At 40.6% G+C, this 15,328-nt stretch overlaps 1 protein-coding gene across 2 annotated transcripts in view; it reads right to left on the bottom strand.

Moving 5' to 3' along the window:
• The window catches only part of GOSR1 (golgi SNAP receptor complex member 1), a 28,803-nt gene that overhangs the window by 12,942 nt on the left and 533 nt on the right, over positions 1–15,328 (bottom strand). For both annotated transcript variants that reach the window (XM_059486910.1, XM_059486911.1), the window contains exons 2-5: positions 13,947–14,034; positions 13,643–13,750; positions 12,482–12,573; positions 12,270–12,344 (exon numbers count right to left, since the gene is read on the bottom strand). In XM_059486910.1, coding sequence (XP_059342893.1) covers positions 12,270–12,344; positions 12,482–12,573; positions 13,643–13,750; positions 13,947–13,991 — 320 coding nt within the window. In that variant the 5' untranslated portion in view covers positions 13,992–14,034. The remainder of the gene's footprint in view (positions 1–12,269; positions 12,345–12,481; positions 12,574–13,642; positions 13,751–13,946; positions 14,035–15,328) is intronic.

Genomic DNA, 15,328 nt, shown 5'->3' with positions numbered 1-15,328 from the left:
GTTTAAGCAAATAAAATCAGTTTTATTCACAGTGTGGTGTTTATTCCACTGGCACAGAGAAGGGAAACACCCTAGCTGTGTACACAGAGCAGTCTCACAGCATCTCCTCATGTCCCCAAGGCAGGCAGAACAGGAAAGCAATGCATTAAAGATTTCTGTAATCACTGAGACTCCCAGAGACACAATCCAGCTGAGAATGTGCCTTTCATAGATAGTCTCTAACAGACAAGTGTGTTATGTGGGCAGGGCATAATCAGAATAAACTGCAAAACCATTAGAAAACAGCCTCAAAAGCAAGAGCAGTGCACAAGAATGAATCAGTTTAGAAAAGGTTCAATTCTTTTTAAAAAATATCAATGAAAAGGTAATAAAAACCTTGCTGGTAACAGGTTACACTTAAAAAAATTCTGCGGAAGAAAATGTTACAACAGCCCTATTAAAAAACCTACCTTAGAAAAATCATTACCAGCTCTTTGTCCATTTAACTGATGAAATGATAGAATTTTTATGCTGATGAACTGAAGATGACAGAGAAGCTGAACACTTTTACAGACCTCAAGTGAACTAGGATGTCCTCCAAGGCTTTTAGAGCACCCAAATTAGGCTTGCCAGTGTGCAGCAGGGACACTCACTGCTTTTTATGCTAGAGAAAGCTGTAGATGGGCAGTTTTATTCCTTACTCAGACACATAAACACAAAAAGTGACTTAAAAGCTTCAGATGACATGACACTGCTTTATTTTTCTATGTGTATGTATGTTTATACACACACAAAAATAAACTCTGGGAATGTGGCTACCTGTAAAATGATGATAGAAAGTCACAAAATGTATAAACCAGTAAAAACCAGTTCTGAACACCAGCACAAACAGGCATGAGCTGCAAATGCCAACACAGGGCATTTAGCAGGCATCTGAAACCTCAGCATCAAATGTTTCTCAATTGATGTGGAGTGACCCCAAATATTTAAAAGGATGAGATGCACAGGAATTTTCCTCAGAATGAAGATGTGTAGGTGAGGGCAGACTAAAGGAAGCACAGATTTATTAGCACAGCTTTCAAGCACAAGAACAATCAGCTCTTGAGAGGATTTCCAAACTCATGCCTCCTTGCAATGTGAACAAAGCCCACAGGAATGGCCATGACAATCCCTGGTAAAGGCAGGCACCCTGAGCAGGAACATTGCAGGGATTCTGCTCTGCAGGTTTGGATTGCTTGGCAAATACAGATTGTAAAGTTCACTCACAGTGACACCCAAACAGAAGCATCTGTTTCATTCATTTCACAGCTCATAACCATAAAAATAAGTCAGATTTGAGGAAGATAAGGAACACAAAGTACAACAGGGCCCAGAGACACAAGGGAAGTTTGCAGATCTCTGACTATTAATAACCTGTTCTCCACAAATAGAAGCTGTTCTCACAATTAAAAATAATGTTCATTTCCCAGAATAAAAAACTAACATTGAACGAGGCAATTGTGCTTAACTTACATATTCAAAACACTACAAAAAAAAAAGCTCTTAAATTAAAATCTATTGACTTTGTTCTTCTGCTGTCCAAGCAAAGACAACAAATCCAGTGGACATTTCCTCATGAACATCCAAGCAAAAAATGGTTCTGGGCATTATTAATCTGACTTGCCATCTGTTTCAATAAACTCTGCATTTTCACCTGTGCAGACAGACAAAGGTTTTTAAAAATCCTACAGGAAAGAAAGGCTGGAAGCTGCTGAGGCAATCAGCTCCTGTAGGAATGGCACAAACCCAGCAGCAGCCATGCATATGGAATAGCCAGGCCCCTGTGCAACTGCTGTCTGCAGAGGGTGGCACAGCTTGTCCCTTAAATATGCAGACAGGTAAATTAATCAGAAGGAGAAATTAAGTGAAATATGCCCCTCATGATAGAAAAAAGCCCTGCTCACAATATCAGGCTTTTAGAATTAAAAGAAAGCATTTTATGTTGTTTGTAAGGCAAATCTGTGTGTCTGTACTTCAATAAAATTCATTAATGGAGATGAATACTTAGCTGAGTAAAACTCATCTGCACACAACTCCTCTCACAACATGCTTTAAACCCTTCAGATGAAATTAAGGGCAATATTATCATATAGACTAATTTAAAAGGGACAGGGAAAACCCTGTAGAATAAACTAATATAGCACCTGATAACTATTTTCGTCCTTTCAGAAAGAATAACTACAGAAATAATTTTACGTTGTTCTTTCTCCAACAGCAAGATAAATCACTAAGTCTCTGCTCTCTCAAACTGCCTCCAATAAATCTTTCGGATTTTCACAGTCCTGGATCACCAGGCAATGTGGAGCTTCCAGGAATGCAAATCCTGCAAAACACACTGTAATACAAATCTACAGGTATAAAGCAAATCTGATTTATACACTCAGTTATTTTCATCACCATAATAACAGAAAAATAATAAAAAACCACTGTGCACACATACACACCAAAAAAAAACCCCCATCTCCAACTCATTTTTTCTGCTTGCCATCAACATTCCTTATAATATTAAAAATTCATAAAGTCATTAAGCTCTTTAAAAACTTAAGTAGAAGAATGTAAAGCAGAACACTTTTTTTCCCCTCCCTGTGATATTCCAGATATTTTAAGACCTGTCCCAAGTTGCTAAAGAAGACAAGAATTGGTGTAAAGTGTATTTATTTATTAAGAGCAATATATCTGACCATGAAGCATACATCTTCCACTTCCAGCATAAGAAAACCTGGCTGGCCAAAAACAAAGGCATGAGGCATTTTCAGGGATGAACACTTTCCCCACAGAAACCACTCCAAAAGCAAAGAAAGGTTCCAATACTGACCCAAACTGCTCTCTTTTGTTGGTTTTCTTTGAGTGCTAATTCAAGCACAAATCAGGATGCTAAGGAAATGCAATTTTGTCACATTGTCTGTTGCAGAAGGCAACAATCAAACACAAAACCCAGCACAAATGTGAGCATTAATCAATGTATAAATTTGCTGAACATCATCACACCTACAATCTCTGAACAGCTCAGTGAGCTTATTTCTGCACATCTCAGAAATCACTTTCAGTAAGAATGAGGAATAGTTGCAAAATTGGAAAAGAAAAAAGCAAAATATCACGTTGCTTTTCATCAATGCAAGCAGTTTGTTAAATCTAGAATGAAAGGCACTGGAACAGAATCCATTGCTCTAGGCAAGAGTAAACCAACATTGGCTGGTGCTGAATTTCTTTCCAGATGGAAAGAAATTGTACATGAGGGCAGAAAATACACAGAAGGCATCTCTTTTCACTGTAGGGAAAAATCAGCCAAAGGATTTCCAGGAAAATAATCTGGTGAAACCTCCTCCAACTGCAACCCTGTAACACAAATTCAGCAAAAAATCCAACTTCTAGCTACATCACTAAGTAAATACCTCACCAGCTCATCAATTCCAGCCATTTGGAGTTTAGATACACTAAGAAAAGCATTTTCTTTGCAGCTAACACCTGTAAACACATAACCAATAAAAAAATTAGTTGTTCTAACTCAGTTTAAAGGAGGCAAACAGGTACCATGGGATTTTCTCCCTTAAAACAGTGATCCACCTTCACGACATCTGTTTCTCCTGGATGTCCAAAGGGTATAGCCTGGATGTCCAAAGGGTATAGCCTGCACCTCCACTGAACTGCATGGAGTTGTGTGGGAATGGTCAGAGTGGAAGAACTGTTTCTCTAAAAGAGGAGTTAGCCAAGAAAGCTCTTTGGCATGCAGACGACTGGGAAAGTGCCTGAGAGCCCCAAGAGGGTGACCAGCAGCAATACTCCTTCCCTTAGAGCAAATCTATAAGGGAATAAGAGCTTCTCAATAACCTGCAGGGTTCAGTTTACCCAAAGAAGTCAGGTAAAAACTTTAAAAATGAGAGCAGCTCCTGCTCTGCACATGAAGGGCACAAACCAGTGCCAGGGTGGCACCACCAGGGTGGTGGGAGAAGTTCTTGGAGAGCCTGACCCTCCCCTATAATTGCTCCATATTACCCATAGGAACAAAGTGAAATGAAGTGAGCATGGCAGGCCTTACTGTAAGTCATTATCAGCAACCACAACTGTCAGAACAATTCCAGTAACTTCCTAATGGACTCCATCGGCATTTCCTCAAATTTTACATCTGCACGCTCTGCCAGCAGCCAGGGCAGGGCTGCCTGCACCATTCCCCTGGTTTCAAACATGGAATTTGGATGGGACCTTGAACCAAAGGGAAAATCCCTCCAAAGGAAACAGCACAGGCTCTGCTGTCTGCCATGACCTGGGTGCAATGGAGCTCTCCCAGGATAACCTGGCACGGCTGATTTGTTGGGCACACACACACAGGAGATGCTCAGCTTACAACAAACACAAGCTGTTTGTAATCTGTGCTGTAACAAAATAGATGGGATCACTTTTCTAGCTCAGTGTTTTTTGACTAAAGCTTGGCAAGGCTAAAGAGCCATGCTAGTATTCACACATTCCTAAGTAACAGGAAAACACAAGGTGGAATGTCTTCTGCCAGAGACCCATCACATAAAAACCTTCATAATTAATATCTTTTTAATTTCCAGTCCAGCTAACACAGAAATGAAGTGAGAGTTATCCTTAGGATGACAACCCAACTTTAATGTAGGATGAAACCCTAAAATCCACACTGACAGACACGTGTTCTGCTCCCTAACTGCATTTCCTCCTGCTGTGGTTCTGAGGGTTTTTTTGGGAGAAGCTCTGTGGCTTTCATGCAGGACTTGGCTGAGGTACCTGATTTACAACTCTCTACCTGCCTGTTAATTAAAGCTGCAGAAAATGATTCTTAAAGCTGAATAGTTAACCATGTAACGTAACAAACACTTGTGGTTTAAAAATGTAAAGTGCACACTACATTTCAACCATCCACAAGCCAAACCCAGGATGCAATTCATTAATGGGTAAAGATCTCAGCATTTTTCTCCTGACCCAATTTCCCAGGGTTCTCAGGGCTTTTTATCTGAGACTGAACAAGATGCATTCTTCCAGAAGTGCAACTAGACTTGATATAAACAAGTCTCTCAAGTGAGAGGAAAACACTCAGCATCTTTCAAATTACAACAGGACTGAAGTCCTTGAAAAGTTCTAAACAGAACTCTATTATTAGGATAAAATAGGGATGCTTTAAGGGTAATTTGGATCTAGTTCTGCTTAGCATCATGGATTTGATGGAACACAAAGGAATCTGCACAGCAATCATTCAGCAGCCAAGAATGAGAACCTAATTCTGATGCATTAGGAGAGGTTGAAATTAAATAAAAATTCAAGAATGACATTTATGCAGCAGTGTGGTAACTTTCCAGAGATACACTCTGCATATGAGAAAATGGAAATAATCACTATTTAACATATCCATACACATCAAATTGAGTTCAACAGCTTGTTTTTACTGGAGGATCCAATAGCAAATAATGAGCAAGCACTTCTGGCCCTAAGGAATAATGAAGTGCACAGCCACACTGACAAAAAAATGACATGCTGCATTAGAATATAAAAGTGATTCTGAGATTGCACAAAAGGAATTCTATAAAACTCCACAATTGTTGATTCTGTTGAAAAGCTGCACCTGCTTTTCAGAACCATGCAGGAAGGATTTCAGCACTCCTGAAAGCCCTAATTTCAATACAGACCTTCGAGGGGGGAAGCTGTCCTAGTTAAGAAACAACATTGAAAGGAAAGCTAAAAACAAATATAACATGCATCAGTGACTTGTTTATTTCTGAAAGGAACAAAAAAACTTCAGAAGAAACCACAGAGCCCTGAAGTTTGAAGTGTGGTTTTATATCCTTCCCTTTCCCCAGATTAAGACCAAAGTGCTGTTTCTAAGGGGAAGCCCAGAATCAAGAACCAGAGCAGAGTTTTTGTCCCAGACACTTTTTTTTCCCCCATTATATATTCAGGCAATCTTTCACTCTGTGAGGGTTTGCTTTTTAGCTCCTGCAGACATTCATAAAGAGCTACAAGAGTTTCCACGGCCACTTTCCCTGGGTACATGGAATTTCATCCATAAACCTTCAATTTTTAAACAGATGAAAAGCAAACAATGAGCTTGAAGCTTTTAATGTCAATGTGGTCACATCCTTTGCCACCTGGATAATAATAAAATTCAGTTTTGTACTGGAAGTAACACAGGAAACTCCCAAACTAAGTTTTGTGCTGTGTCTGGAGGGTTTGATGGTTTTTTCTCCTCATTTGGTGTCCTAATCACTTTAGACATATTGAGGTATAAAAATGTCACAACAGTCATCAGTGTCAGGGAAATTACTGATTGTTAAAGCAATCCAACAATCAGGAAAGCATGCAAATAAACACTGAGCCACAGAAGCTTTGGTTTAGTGGTTTGGGGTAGAGGTTTTTTCTAAGTCCTAAATACAGCACAGGAAGATTAAAAGAAATAGTTGATTTTACCTTAATGAAGCCCAAACTATTTTTAGAGGAAAAAACCTCTTAAATCCTGAATTGCTTGGCTGATTTTCATGATCTTTTATTAAGTTATTTATAAATAATAATAATACCCAAGAGAGCATCTTCCTTCGTTGCCTGGAAGCTTTGAACCTCCCCAAATTCTCATTAAACTACTTCAATAACTTGCTCATAGAGTCATATAATTATATAGTGAAGTTTCTCCTTTCCCAGAAGACACAAACTGTCTCCCTCTCTGAGCATTATTTACTATTAAATAAGAAAACAGCAAATTATTCTCAGTCTGGGGCAGCAGTTGAGCAGATGCTGTGCCCAAATGTCATTTTCAGTCTGGACTGTGACAGGGGAAGCTGATCCAGCCACTTCCAGAGTGGCCTCTCCCTGTGCCAGGAGTTTTCAGGAGACAGAGGCTCTGCCAGCAGCCTGGGAGATAAAACCCATTCAAGCCCAGACAGAGATAAGGCTAAAGCAAAGAATCACTGATGCAATCAAGAAAACTCTGCAGCCACAGAATAGGAGACAGAGCAGAAAGACAGACTAGAATTGTATTTTGAAACAGGATTACTGGACAAGCTGTTGTGCATCCTTAAGTAAGCCTTTGCAACACCAAAAATCCTCCTTTGCTCAAATCCCTTCTTTGCAAAGCATTTTCTTTGTGCTGCTGCTCAGACAGAGCACAGAGCCCTGCCCCAGAGCTGAGTTATTCAGTGCTCAGGCAGGGAGGTGATTACCACAGCCAAACAGCACTGGCACAGCTTTTAATGCAGCAATTTCTCAAACTTCTTCCAGAAACAAAGAAAACAAGCCAAGAGTGTTTGGGAAAACAGCAGCACACCATTGCCAGAGCTCTTGCAATTAATGGCCAGCAGAGAGATGTTTTAACCTAGATTCCCCAATCCCTCCTTGCACTGTAAATTCCAGTTCAATGGGCAGAGTGCTGCAGCCCCAGATCCAAACCCTCCAAATCAGGGCCATCCAGAGCTCCTCTGTCCTCCCAGGGCAGAGCTGGTTGGGTTTTTTTCATCACAGAACAAAGATTATTCATTCCCAAGTGCTGCTTCAGTTAAAATCTGCATTCAAATTAACAGAATGGAACCACAAGAACACTGCATTCTGCTCTGACATGAACAAAAAATCAGTTTAATTAAGAGGCAAGTTTGGTAATTAAAAAAAAAAAAAATAAAACCCTTCCTAGGGCTGACTAAAGTGGAGCTCAGCAGTGCTGAGGCTGCAGAGCAGGCAGGCAGCAGCACCCAGGGAAGGGCTGATCACATTCCTCCCTCCCTGCTGCTTCCCCAAGCACCTTGGGATGGAAAAAGGAGCTGGTGAATGAGCTGGTTCTCCTGAACTCTCTGTTTCCAAGAGAAGATGAAGGAGATGCAGATGAACTGTGTCTCAGCTGGAGCAGTCACTGTGTGTGCTCTGCAACTGGAAATTGGGGAGGGGATGGGAAAGGAGGCAAGCACAGCTCTCTGGTCTGAATCCAACCCTGAAGTTCCACTGAAATCCACAGGAATCTGAGCAGCAACAGCACAGTGAATGGAAACCAGGGCATGCAGAGCAGAGAACAGGGAGAACAAAAGAAAAATAAATTCTATTAAGGTAGGAAACTGGCAGCTTCCTCCCAAAAGATCAAATCACCTGTAATCAAAAACCCTGCAAGGTGTCTCTGCATTTTGTTGAGCTGATTTCTCTCTGCAAATCAGTGCTGAAGTGAAAATTTGTCAGGAAACACAATATTTAGAGGAAAAACAGTCACTAATGCACTCCCCCCATTAAGATCTTGCCTGTACCACCACCAAAGTTTGGAAGCAGTTTTCCTGGTGATTATTCTCTAATCAATGTGCCCATTTCTGCCCAAACGACAGCAGGAAATTTGAAATAGCTCTGCTGATAACAAAATCCCATAATGAAAGCAATAAAAGTGTTTACTACTCCAGAGTACTCCACATACATGAAGCACTGCACAAACATTAATTTCTCCTCATCATCTCAGGTATGTATTATTAATCAGCACCATTACACAACTGCTGCAGGTTCCTGTTATTTCTTTTGCTCACTCCTCTTATTCCTCTCTTCTCTTTCCCATGCAGCACACGTCCCTCTGATTTGTTTACTCTCCTCTTTTTCCTCCTTCAAAAAAAGTTCCTCACCCACCTACTCTGGCACTTTGACCCTCTCTGTGCCAGTTTTGAATATTTTAAGACACACAGAGGTGTCTGAACTCTTGCAGCAGGTTCACCTCATCTACCTGCATCACTCACACACGAGACTCCAACTAAGAGGATTTATAAAAATTTTTACTGGATAGATTCACAGGCTGCATAGCAACACTCAGCAGAAACATGCAGTCACCTGACAACAATTAAAACCACAGCTAATGAGAACTGCACCACACAGGCACCTGCTTCACCACCAGCCACTGCTTTTAGAAAGGGATAAATGACTAATTTCTGAGTGCTGGAGCTGAGTAATAAAGCAATAATCACAGACTTGCCCCACAATGACAGAACTGGTGTGTTTTCACCCAGTTTTACAAGGAATTCATTATGGGTAGTAACACCTGTAATTTCAATCTAAACTTCTGAAGATTTCATCAATTTTTACACAAACTCATCAGTACCCCCTGCTATCACTCACCTACAACACAAGGGAGATTTTCACTTGCATACACACGCAATATTGCAAATTTAATCAAGGACATTAATTCCTTCTTTGCTGACTTAGACTATAACCCATCAATAACTGCAGAATTTCTCAGGGCAGACTCTAAGTTAACAGAATTGTTTCCTCTGAGGCAGCACTTTTCAGAGCAGTTTTCCAAATGCTAAGCTAGATCTATTCATCAAAATTGTTCTCTTTAGATGGAAAACAGCATTAGAAGAAAAAGGATGACTTGTTTGTACCCCTGGCCAAAAGCACACAAACAGAGAAGATAAAATACCTTTAGGGAATGGCACAGACCCAAGAAAACAGGATTTCAAAAATGATCAGCAAACATGACCACGCTAGATTGGGTATTTCTTTAAGCCAAGAAAATCTGAGGTATCAGGTAAAAATATTAACAGGCCATCAATACTCACCAACATCTGTCTGCCAACCTTATTTTAATTAATAGGAGTTTAAAAAATTACGTGTTATTGTTCACATCTCCAGTGGTTGGCAAAGCTATTCTGGAATTACCTGTCTAGAACTCAGAAACTGAGTGACTTGGACACTTCATGCCTCCTATCCACAGCCAGCAGAACTTGTGGACAAATCTCCTTTCCCAGCAAAAAGCTGATTTATAAAATGGACTGAGCAGCAGTGAAGCTTCTGAAGGGAGAAGAACATGATGTGTTTTGTGTCACCCTCCCTGGTGTGGGGAGCAGAGCACAGGGCCCCCTGTGCCCCCTGCCCAAGGGCTGCCCCAGCTCCAGGGGATTCCAGGGTGGAAATGGCACAGCTGCCAGCAGCACTGACACAGCAGCCAGCCCCTCCCTGGGAAAGGGAGGCCAAATGGATGCAGGATCCTCATGGCTTAATGGAGAGCCAGGCATCTGGCAGGGTTTCCTCAGTGCTTTTTGCCATTGCCTGCTGCCTAATGTGTGCTGGAACCTTTGATTCATCAGCATCTGGCACTCACAGATCTTTCACTTCCTCTCCTTTTTTAGGATTACCTACATGTGTAGCACTAAGAGGATCTTCTTTGTGGTGCTCACAACGTGACACAAAAATGAAAGAGGCAGATTTAGGCAAAAAGCAGAAGTTTCTTGTCTCTCCTGTTGCTCCCCAGTGAGACATCCCACAAACAATCCCAGCCTGCAGCTTTTTGAAGAGAATTCATGGAAAACACAGCCCAGGGCAAAGCCCAGTTTGTGTTTATCCTGTCTCACATGTTGTGCATGAAGGAAAAGGCTGACAGAATATCTGGCACTCAGCACTGGGGCAGCAGCTCACACATTCTGTTATCAGCTCATGCAATAAATATGTAATAGGTTGAAATACTTAATATAATAAATTAGGCAGGGTCAAGAACAAGTGAATTCTCCAATATCTGACATGAATATGTAATTCCTGTGGCATTACTACACTGCTTTGGAGAATATAATAATAATACATTGCAAAGTTTATATTCCTGTGTCTGTTTTTCAAGCTCTTTTCATCGATTTCACTCCACTGAAAACATTTGGATTTTTACTCCTGTCTCTTCATGTAAATATATTCATCATCTACTTCTGTCAATTAGTCTGGCACCAGGATTTACTGCACTACAAATATTCAGCATCATGACTCACACAAAGCTTGTCAATTTACCCTAGGAGCATGTTTGGTGTAATTTGCCAGCTCCTGGTGAATTCTTGAGACCTTTTCTTAGCTTTTTGGCATGAATAGCTCATTAACTGCTTCCTCTGAAGACAAATATGTTGAAACTCTCTAATAATTTCCTCTGCCAGTATCTTTTTCTGAGCTTACTGATTCTCAATTCAAAAGTTTTGCAAGCTTTGATTTCTTGCCAATGTTGTCTTCTGCTTTTACACTGGATTTCTTCACAGCCCTTACAGTTATCTCCACTTTGCAGAGCATTCCATGATTAATTTGGCCCTGTTTACTAAAGATCCTCAACTCACACTTATTTCTGGTTTTCTTTTCCTCAGTGTTGTGGTGGGTTTTTTTTCAAGTCTTAACATTTTCAAATAATCACCCAGGTGGTTTTAAACTATTTCTAAAACTGCCTTAACTTTATTTTTTCATGCATTTTAATCCTATAAACATACTGCAGAGCTTAGTGTATTTAAAAAAAAAAAATAATCAACGCTTCAATAAATGTTAGGCTCAAATTCTGAAGACATCTGCCAGAAAATGCTTACAAAATGCTGTAACTTTTCTGCTCTTAATTTTTGCAAGCTTTTCAAAGCAATGGACTCAGGACAATATCAGTCTCTTAGAAGGGTATTTTACAACTCCAGAAATATTTTACCATTCTATTTCAAGATCATGCTTAATAGAAGTCCTAATTCAAGCTTTCAGTCAATTAAGTTTTAAGTTTTAAATACATTACAGAAAACTGAGGATGAATTGGTGATAAGCCACAACTGAAAAAAAAATTGATTTAATTTCCTGTAGATGTTTCTTGTGCTGTTTTGGCTATAAACTTAAACATAAGAAAGCCACATGTAATTATTTATTTATTTGTTTTTTTAAATGCAAGCCTGCCCTCTCGTGTGAGCCTGGGATTTAGCACAACTACAGGCAAGGAGAGAGGCAGGAAGACCAGAGCTATCTCCTGACTCTCCAAAAACCACAAATCCTCCAGCTCTTTGCTCTCACCTGTGCTGTTTTTGCTGAACAAGGACACACAAAGCAGCTGCTCATAACTTAATGCCCTCTCTGCAACAGGAAGAACAACAAAGTGCTTTCTATTTGGCTTATCTGCTAACCTAGAATCAATTTGCAAATATTTAAGTGCATAGGTAATTTAGGAATTAATCTCTTCCTTCATTTTTTGTGTAGAGACAAAAGGAGAAAAGGTTTTTCTCTGTCTGACTGACAAAAAAAAAAAAAAAGGAGAGGGAAACCCAGCCAAATCATGAGAGTTTCTATTTAGTTTCTTAAGCTTTACCCCAGTCAGAAGGAAAGACATCCACTCCCTTGGGAGGAAGAGGTCTGAGTCACAAGTGACTTGCAAAAGCCCCTGAAGACAACACAAAACTGGCACTGACAAAATCCTAAAGCCCCAATCACTGACACTACCAAGCCATGAACATTTAACCAGCTGAGTGAAATTCAGGTGTTTCACCCCCAGAGAAGTCAGGCAGCAAAGAGGAAACAACACCTACTTGCGGAGGTGCTCGTGCTCCTTCAGGAACAGCTCTGTTCTCCTGTTGTTCACGCCAGAGCCGCTTTTATACGACCTGAAATCCAACAGAACAGAACCTCACTGAGAATTGTGACTTCAAGGAACTTCTGCTTTATTCAGAGCACAGACACATGAGCTATGCCAAGCATTCTCTGCACCTTCCCCCACCTTTGCTGTACCAACACAACTTACTCGATGTCTTTCCGTACTGATCCCAACAGGTTCTCCCTTTCTCGTATTGCCAAGAAGTTTGCTTTGGTTTTGTGGAATTCGTGTGTGTAATCCTGTAATGACAAACAGTTATCCCAAAATTAGGGTCCTGAGGTCAACTGAGCAACACAACACACCCACAGGAGATCCAGCCACCTTGAAAATTGTCAGGTGTTCTCTAATAAAAGGTGCAAGATCAACCCAGGAATTTAACAGCAAAATGCTGGGAGTTAATCCAAACTATTCTTAAAACTCACTGCTCTTAGAGTAGCTGCTAAATTGGATGGCTGCAGCTACAGTTGTGGAGGAAAATTCACTGCAATTCCTTCTCCCAGTTTCAGATATCCTCACCTTCCTGATTAATTGGTTTGTGCTGAAATTTCCCATCAGAATCCCTAACAAAATCTACTTCTTTGGTGTGGTGAAGATGTTCTTGAGTTTATTCTGTTGTTACACAAGATTGATAAAAAATAAAGATGACTGCTATTTTTAAGATGCAATTTTACATTTTAAACCATTTCAGGCAGGTGGTACTTCTCAAAACACAATTTAACTGGCAGCTGGTGTGCACTAAAACCACTGTAACCATCCATACAAATGCTATTGCTTTTCACACTGGGCATGGATTGCACAGATACCAAACAGAAATCAAACTGTACACAACCAGCCAAATAAAATATGCATTTTAAGAGTACTACACCATGAAAACATGGTTAATTTATAGCACTAACTGGTAGCTTTAATCATCACATTTCCTTCATCTCCCTTGAGAAGCTTAGGAGCTTTTACAATCATGTTTTCTGAAGTGGGACATTCCCTTGCACACTGTTACATGACAAGCCACACAGACAAGGTAATTCATTACATTTCCCCTTTTGCTATATAAAACCCACCCACACAAGGCAGCACCCTTTATTGTTCTCTCTCAGCTAAGTTCCAGTCACCAACATGACAAAAAAAGCACAATTTTCTTCAACTCAGAGGTCAGCGGGTGCCTGGAGAAAGCGAGATGGAATCAGTGGCATTCACAACTCCTGGTGAGACACTCTGTGATACCAGCAGAGATAATAATAATAATAATAATAATAATAATAATTTTAGCCAAAGAAAGAGCACAAAGGCAGGGAGGAGGCCCTTGGTTACCTGCAGGATGTCCCTGTGGCGCTGCAGCGTGTGCATCAGCGCCGCGTTCAGCGACGGCACGCCCGCGCTGTTGGTGTACTCTGCCATCTTGTCATTTATCCCAGTCAGCTGCAGGAGAAAAAGCACCCCAGAAAATGAGAAATGGCTTATTCTTGCAAGAAAACTACAATGCACAAGCTGAAGGAGGCAGCTAGACGTGCACAGCTTGTTTAATACCCACATTGGGATTTCCTAATATCCGTCACAGAATCTGGATTGTGATACTGCCTAAATGCTGAAATCAACCCAAAGTAACTCGAGTTACCTTTCCCAGAAGTTGCTCAATTTCCACAGCCATGGTCTCAAACATTCTGTCCTGGCTCGATCCATTTAGTAGAGGAGTTGTGTCAGAGCTAAGGAGAAGAGGAGGAGCAGTTACTGAAAAGTTGCATCATTTCATGAGCACCAGAAATAAGGAACCACCAGTGACAGGGGCTGGAAAGCTGCACTATACCCAGGTCTGCTAGAGATTAAATAAGCTCTGAAAAATTACATTTTCTTATTGTGCATGCCTTTAACTCTTATCTGAACAGATAACACAGTACCACGTGCAGAAAATAAATATCACTTCTCCTGGGAAGAAATTCCTGACAGCTGTCTGGTACCAGTGTCCTCTTCCCCCCAGCTTTTAATCTTGATTTATTTATTTACTGGCAGGAGAGAGCACTGCACTCTTAGCATGTTACTCCAGCAGCACAATCACAGCTTAATAACAGTGTTAGGACAACCTGTGACCTATTAAGCAATGACTGTCCCACAGAGCAACACACACCACACCATTTATCACAATTAGTTTCACACACCTTCCCTGCTTGCTTGTAAACTGAAACCACAAGGAAAAGTAACATCCCAGACCAGTGTGCAGATCTGTGATAACACCCCTCAGAGATTACTCATGGCTCTGGTAATCTGCCTTGAGTAAGAGAAGTAAATTTGGCACAGGACAGCAAAAATAATGAAAACAATTGGATTACATGGGAAGTAACAGCACAGACGCAGAAACAAAAGTGAAACTAGAGCTGTTCAAGATTATCATTGCTGAGATGCTCTCAGGCTTCCAGAACCGTAAATTGAGGGAGAGGTATAAAATGGATTCAGTTATTAAATTAAATAAAATAGAAAAATATCAACACACATACCTAAAGCAGCAACACCCACAACAGATATAGTTAATAAGCAAAGAAAAGTTTGCAAATGGACAGAGAGGTTGATAATTCCTGCTGTGGAATTGCAGGGAAGAACTCACCTCTGGCTCACAAGACACACCTGAAGAATTTTACCACATTAATTCTTCAGTCAAACATAAATGTAATTAAAGCAAACAGAAACCACCTCTGTATATACACAGAGACCACGTATATACACACACATCTAAAAACACATGTGCAGCTCTTATTATTCTCATTAACACTGTCCCTGTCCATGGCAGAGGGGTTGGAACAAAATGATCTTTGAGGTCCCTTCCAACTCAAGCTGTTCTGTGATTATTACTCACCTCAGCAGAAAGACAGGAAGAAATAGCCACTGGTTTTGAAGAGAGGGCTTGTTCCCTGCACAGCTGCTCAGTGCTCCAGTTCCCTTAAAACTGGGATTACCAACAGCACACCAGCCCACCAGGGAGGTATAAAGCTAAATTCCCCTAATACT

The sequence above is a fragment of the Ammospiza nelsoni genome, chromosome 21, assembly GCF_027579445.1.
Source record: "Ammospiza nelsoni isolate bAmmNel1 chromosome 21, bAmmNel1.pri, whole genome shotgun sequence".
In the NCBI taxonomy this organism is placed as follows: Eukaryota; Metazoa; Chordata; class Aves; order Passeriformes; family Passerellidae; genus Ammospiza; species Ammospiza nelsoni.
Note: the sequence above shows the minus strand (reverse complement) of the source record. Positions and strands in the feature narration are given on the sequence as shown.